General features: G+C 42.9%; 1 protein-coding gene across 1 annotated transcript; it reads left to right on the forward strand.

Moving 5' to 3' along the window:
- Positions 1-3547: 3547 nt before the first annotated feature.
- Positions 3548-5519, forward strand: LOC121860254 (protein dimmed-like). The gene is made up of 2 exons (XM_042357338.1): positions 3548-5139; positions 5180-5519. Exon 1 carries the CDS (start codon positions 4097-4099, stop codon positions 4898-4900), a length of 804 nt encoding a protein of 267 aa, XP_042213272.1. The 5' UTR covers positions 3548-4096; the 3' UTR covers positions 4901-5139; positions 5180-5519.
- Positions 5520-7681: the final 2162 nt, after the last annotated feature.

The raw sequence follows: 7681 nt of genomic DNA on the forward strand, positions 1-7681 counted from the left end.
ATATGTTCTCCTCTCGCTCTTCTTCATTTTTAATACTATTCTTTTTTCTCTCTCTCTCCGTTTCTCTAATCCTCTCTCTTGTTGTTCTTGGCCAGAACTGATTTCTCTCTCTCTCTCTCTCTCTCTCTCTCTCTCTCGTGATGGTTCCTGGTATCGAAGAAGACGATGTTAGGTTAGGTTAGGTTAGGTTAGGTTAAGTTAGGTTAGGCTAGGTTAGGTTAGGTTAGGTTACATTAAGTTAGCATGTGATTATGTTCACCCCTTTAACCTTCTTCCAGACTCTATAATGTACAGTACTTTCATAGGAACAGCAACTCATAGTACAAAAGGACCTCCCCAGTACATAAAATTTTCTAAGTTCTGTGAAGTCTAAGGAGTTATGAGGTGGGGTTTTTTTTTTTTGGTCTCTCACTCTGTCATTCTTCCCAACACACAAATATATCAAACATCTTGCTATGTATACTACTATTTTTTTTTAATGGTTAAATTTCTTTCGTTATCCATCTTGTTACAACGAGACACTTTCTATTGAATTAGCATATTCTCATAACCCGGCTTAACCTCTTCGTTTCACCTGCCACCGTACAGTATTCCTGCTTCCTTGTTTTCAGGGTCATTTTCACTCGTGCTTCCTTTTCAAGTCTGACATTTGTGCAAGATTTATGATAATTTATGAACTAAGGTCATTAAATTTTTCCGCTACTGGGTTTTACTGTTGTGGAAATTTGGGTAAGCAGGTGCACGAGACAGGAGGTGGGCAGGTGCGTGAGACAGGGGGTGAGTAGGTTCACGAGACAGGGGGTGGGCAGGTACACGAGACAGGAGGTGGGCAGGTACACGAGACAGGAGGTGGGCAGGTACACGAGACAGGAGGTGGGCAGGTACAGGAGACAGGAGATGGGCAGGTAACGTGGGTGATCTAGGAAACCTTTTAATGACTTGTGGCTGAGCTTCTGGTGGCCACACGCTACGCCTACCTGCCGCCTAATTAATCACTTTACTCGTGCATACCTGTGTGAAGGCCACTGGGACGTGAGTTATTAATGTAATGTGATAAAGGTTGTGGTGGTTATGATTAGCAGGGAGTAGCCATTAGAGTGAGGATAATGCTGCTTATTATTATTATTATTATTATTATTATTATCATTATTATTATTATTATTATTATTATTATTATTATTATTTAAGTGATGAAGGAAGAGGTTGTAATGAACGTTTGAGGTGATTCTGGTGACTGGTGGTTATTACAGACTAGGACAGTGCCTTGACAGTCTAAGGCAAAGCATAGTATATCTCGAGCAGTGACTTGACAGTGCCCCCTTACAGCACCAAAGATATGGTTAATGAGGAGTCAAAGACAAAACTGTGCAAATCAGTGACTCAGAAGTGATGCCTTGACTGTGGTGGTCGGTGCACAGAATCATGTAGAGTCTGTAGGTAAGGGGCAAGTGGGAGATGGTACAGTGACGACTGGTGCCCCTGGGAGCGGACCAACAGCCATTAACCTCCTGATGGTGTTTTAACTCGGAAATATGTAACCTAACCAAACCTAATCTATCTAAACCTAAATTAACTTAACTTAACCAACCTTACCTTACCTTACCTTACCTTACCTGACCCTAATGACAGTTATGGTGGCAGTAATAGTATTTTTAATTTAATTTTGAGGATGGTGATGAATGGTGATGTGACTCCAATGATAGGAAGATGGTGAAGATGATGTGTTAGGGTATGATGATGATGGTATGTGTGTGTAGTGCTGATGGTGGTGGTGCTGGTAATGGTGACAGTGTTGATGGTGATGGTAATGGTGAGGGTAATGATGATGGGTGTCAAATGATGGTAATGGTGGTCAATTGGTGGTAGTGATGATGGTGATGGTTGTCAATGATAATGATGATGATGATGATGATAACCGTAGCTCCAGATGAGAAAACAATGCAGTACAACAACAACAAACTGTACATCCGGTAACCTCAAATAATCGTACGGGAATATCTTCATCTTGGTGATAAACTGTGTTCTTCCCCCACATCACAATATAACGTTAACTGCTCTATTTGGTAATCTTGCGTGCGTGTGAGGGGAGGGAGGGGAGAGGGGTGTGGGCGGGGGGGGTGAGGGGTGTGTGGGGGGATGTAGGGGGAGGGGGGGTGTGTGGGGTGGGGTGGGGGAGGGAGGTGGGGTGGGGGAGGGGTGGGGGGAGGGAGGAGGTGTGTGGGGAGGAAGGGGCGGTGGGGGGGTGGGGGAGGGAGGGTGTGCGAGGGAGGAGGGGGGAGGTGGGGAGGGAAGGGGCGGGGGGGGAAATATTACGCATTCTCTGATATCAGTTGGTCAGGGAGAGGCTGGAGAGAGGATGCAGGTGTGTTTACTTGGCTTAAGATGACAATTATCTACGTTACTGAGTCTTTCCTCATCTTTCGCTGACCTCTCTCTCTCTTCTTTTGTGTTATCTTTCTATACTTTTTATTGTACTTTTTTCATTATTTTTATTACCTTATCACTAACATTTTCACTCTACTACTCCCGCCTCCCACCACCGTCACAACCAGCACTACTAAATAGCATTACACCACCCATTACCAGGTCCCCATCACTATTCTCCCATCTCCAACATCTATCACCACTACCCATCATCACTCCACCATCACCACTCTCTCCCATCATCACCACCCATCACCCCTCCACCCATCACCACTCCATCATTATCACTCACCCATCACCATCCCCCATCACCACGCCCCCATTACCAATCACCAAGCGCCACTCCACCCATCACCACCACCACCCATCGCCACTTCCCCACCCATCCCCATTCCACCCATCACCCACCCATCTCTCAGCCTCAGTAATGGTGGTGTGGTCAACTCTCTGGTTCATCGCCGTAAGATTCTGCATATTCATCACCTCGTCATTTACATTAGTCATAAGTAATGTTGTTATCCGGTGGTGGGAGCCCTGGTTGGTCGCCGCCGCCAAATTATAGTCTGGTTGAGGCCAATATTAGAAGGCGTGTCTCCCTGTTATCACCTACTGAGGGAAACTTCGCCACTGTATACTTTTGTACCTAATTTACTTTAATGACGGTAATTTTTTTTCTTTCTAGTATTTTTTCAATCGTTCTAAAATATTTAGATAATTAGAGGCAGCATATAATTGTCCTTACGTTTTCTTTCTCGTATTGTAACCTAAAGCTCAGCGATGATTGGTCGCTGCAGAGTCACGTGACCGTAACGAAGACCACGACTTCCGCGTCCAAGGAAATTTCTCACTGAGTTTCGTCTTCGTTTTGTTGGTTTGGTCTTAACTCAGCTGGGTGTATGTGTGACCGTACTGCAAATACATCTTTGGTTATTTTTACTGGTGAATATTTCTGACTTCATGACTGAAGCTGAAAGATAAGGAATTATTTCAGGATGTATTGAGAGCCTTGGCGGTCATCACAAGAAGTAGAAAGTTATTGAACGAAAAAAGTGGAAGAATCTCGTGAATTTGGATCATCGGCGTGAAGATGGTGGTCGCTAGACTACAGTACAGTATAGAGCACTAGCAGTGCCTTGGTCATTTGCCAGTTTGCCCGCGCCTCAGACGGGCTCCAGCTGCGGGGAAACTAGCCTGGCGAGCCACCACGGAGAGAGTGGCCAGAAAGTTGTGGGACTCACACTTGCGGGAAACAGTGCCGTGCTGCTGATAGAAAGTCTCAAGGTGCAGTGAACTGGCGCCAGTGTAGTCGTGACGCCCCGCCGGCAATACTCTTGTGCAACATCCAGGAAGTGGCCTTGTGTCTAACTCTGCCATTGACCTTGGCGGGTCGCGCTGGCAGCGTGCCGAGCGGGACCGTTGACCCCGCCAGTGACTTGACAACATGCAGCCATAACGCACACCAAGGACATCACAGGCAGGACAAGTAGCGGACTCACAACAGGTGTGACGCTCCTCACCGCCGCGGACACACTCGCCAGTGACTTTCGCTGTGTCGCACCTCAACATTATGGATACGGACCCTCCATCAGTGTTTTCCAGCCTTTAATGTGTAAGCTCTTTGTGGTGTGTATAAACTGAAGCTCTGTTAGTGATTGTGCTTATAAACATCGGGATGTCGGTTCATACAGGAGAATACTGGTCGGGCCGAGACCCGTCTCAACAATATTATCCACTGGGAGAGTTCAACTACAACACAGAAAATTATCCTGGCGCTACGCTCTCTCCTGGGTTGGAGGGGACGCCAGCCACCGCCATGCCCACACAACTAGGTCCGCCGCATCAGCCACATGACCTGCTACAAAGTTGTGTTGACGGCGGAGGTAGTGATGGGTACCACAGCTCCACACCCGATGATTTGACCTCTGAGTGCTCGCCAAGGTCAGAGCTGCCAGGCCCTGGGTCGTCGGGAGGCAGTCGCAACAAGGATCTTATGTCTGAGGCGTACCCCAACCTGGAGTACTACCAGGCCGCTTATCCCACCACAACTGACCTCAGCAGTCTTACGCCAGCCTACTCCTACGCCAGCAGCAGCACTACGTCCGTCAGCAGCTGGGGCACCACACAATACAGTCCCTCCGAGGGGGACGCCAACCCTCACCAGGAGCACTTCATACCCCCTGAAACGTCGCCCTCCCTGGTAACACACTATAAGCCTCTCAGAATACGCCGGAGGCCTCCTAAAGTCGTAGGCAACGAAGTCATCCGCAAAAGACGACTTGCTGCAAACGCGAGGGAAAGACGGCGGATGAACGGCCTGAATGACGCTTTTGAGAAGCTTCGGGAGGTTGTTCCGGAGCTCGGGAACGACAGGAAACTCTCTAAATTCGAGACGCTGCAGATGGCGCAGACGTACATCACTGCCCTAGCGGAGCTGATAAGAAGAGCAGACTCTGAGAGCGGTGCTTCATCTGCCTGATACCAGGACACAGGTAGGGTAAAACTAGGGAAAATACACTTATCAGTAATAGCGCGACCTTTGTGCTCTTGAAGCTTGATTAAAGTTCAAATGTATAGAAGTAGAATTATATTTTTATAAGTCTATCCACGCAGAATAATGATCAGCGTTCATTCTGTAACAAAACCTTTTTTTTCTGTCGATATATGTGTATTTTTCTGTTGTTTTCCCTTACCTGTGGCCAAGACCTTCCCTGTGAGGTCACTGTTGTTGCTCTCTTGTTGTTGTCCTCACCTCTAGGCCAGATACCAGTATTATACTAATAAATTAAAATATTTTCATAGATATATGAACAAGGTTAACTACAATGCAGAAAGTACTAATATACAACAAGTTGTTTTGTACATATCTAATTATTTAGACACTTTAGCTAGATTAATTTATTGCTAATTTGTAAAGATATATCACTTGTACAGACCATCCCACATGATACTGATTGCAGCGCCCACTTTTTGTGCTGATGTGATACGAGGCTGTAATTTATTTCAGTGAAATATATATGTAAATATGATATAATATAAATGTGTATACAGATCCGAAAAGTCACTGTTAGTGTTAAATTTTGATAATATATGAAACCCATTGCAACGTTAATTTTATTTCAAACCTTACTTAAACTACATCATGGATTATAGATATTTACAAACACAGAAAGAACAACACTGATGATAAACGATGAAAATCAAGATAATAAAAAGATTTTATTCACTCAGAAAAGATAAACACTGAACAATTACCTTAAGGATTATTTTGATGGTTAATTGGCGAGAGAGAATTAATGTTCACACACACACACACACACACACACACACACACACACTGTAGAGTCAAGCATGAGTATATAGACTGTGCCAGGAGCTCATGATCAGGTGTCTCTGGGTAAACACAACCATAACCTCTGCTCCAGGTGTGAGTGCAGTGCATATACAGTGGCTGTCAGGTGGACCACGGGGTCAGTTATGGTATGCTAACACTGCCTAGATGACCCCAGAGCCCTTATAAGTTGTAGATCCTTTACTGGAACCTCAGAGCAGAGCCTTGTTAATGGAGCCTAGGTACCGGGAACCCAAAATACGAGTATTAATATGTACTGTGAAAATGATTCCTGTCAACCTTTGGTAATGAGAGTAATACCTGAGATCCTACAGACAGGTTTAGGTGTACAGAAAATATCTCATAAGCCTTGAAGGAAATTGGATCGTTTTCATGACATACAAACAAATGTCTTTAAGAAGTAAAATAACACAACACGTAAACTACAAACTCCTATGCAAGTATTTCTAGCTGTTAGGTGTCGTGTTTAACATTGAAGAAATATAGAAATAACATTATGATACTGAAACATTATCAACCTGGTGTTAAAGTTAAGTTAATTTAAGTAAAGTTATGTGAGGTTAGAATAGGTCAGGTTAATTAGGTTAGATTAGTTAGGTTAAGTATGGTTAGGTCACATACTGTAAGATATCCTCCAAGTTAAAATTCATCTAATACCGTAAGTTAATATCTATCTTAATCTAATGCTGCATGTATCGATGACAGGAACCTAGACTGAAGGTGCAAGAGACAGGTGATGGTTGTGACTCACCTGCAGTTGATTGGTAACATAATCACCTGAATACTGTAGAACCTTAACATAGTCAACTGAATACTGTAGAACCTTAACATGTGGTAAAACAAAAGCAAAAACATAGAAAAACAAATTATATTCTTCGTGATTTTAACTAATCTATTTTTACTAACCCTGAAATGGATTTTTTTTTATACGCAAATATTACTAGACTGAGAGATAAACTGAACAGTCTAATTGGAACAAACAAACAAAAAAGAAAAACAAATATTTAACTTATTTATACTTTTAATTTCAAAACGATGATTATATATTTATCGAGACATATATCAAGTCATATAGTTATTTAGAAACATATAGTTTGTCATATATTTAATTATTTATACACGAAAAGGTATTCCGAAACATATTCATTTCCGATCAGGTGTTTACTGCCTGATATGTGATGTTAGTAAACATTTAGGCATGTGTGGAGGAAAAGGATATTTTTAGTCACGATTATGTAGGAAAAATCCGTTCGTAGTCCAATATATTTATGTCAGGTATTACAGGTGTTTACATTCACATATATGTATAAATTTGTATATCTGTCACACATATGTTACGTTTTTTTTTGCGAAATCGGTTATTTTGCAAAATTACTCGAATGCATTCCGTTAATTTTGCAAAGTAACCGATTTCGCAAAATAGTAAAGAAGTTTGAGAGGATATGTACTGTACAGATGAGTATTTTTCGACACATATATACAGACAGGTAATTACTCAGGTGTGTGTGTGTGTGTGTGTAGAGGGAAGTATAACTAACCATGTACAGTATGTATTGTAGTATACATAGGCATGAAAAAGGGTTTAACCTGTGGTAACTCAAGACAACACCTGTAACTCATCACTTGTACCTCAACACACCACCTGTAACTCATCACCTGTAACTCGAAACACCACTTGTAACTTAACACCTGTAACTCAATACATCACCTGTAACTCAATACATCACCTGTAACTCAATACACCACCTGTAACTCATCACCTGTAACTCAATACACCACCTGTAACTCATCACCTGTAACTCATCACCTGTCACTCATCTCTTGTAACTAAACACCTGTAACTCATCACCTGTAACTCGAAACACCACTTGTAACTTAACACCTGTAACTCAATACACCACCTGTCAC

This window comes from Homarus americanus, unplaced genomic scaffold (assembly GCF_018991925.1).
Source record: "Homarus americanus isolate GMGI-L3 unplaced genomic scaffold, GMGI_Hamer_2.0 scaffold21914, whole genome shotgun sequence".
Classification (NCBI taxonomy): Eukaryota; Metazoa; Arthropoda; class Malacostraca; order Decapoda; family Nephropidae; genus Homarus; species Homarus americanus.

What these genes read in the sequence shown, in the direction of transcription:
- LOC121860254 (XM_042357338.1), top strand. Translation starts at nt 4,097, where the DNA reads ATGTCGGTTCATACAGGAGAATACTGGTCGGGCCGAGACCCGTCTCAA.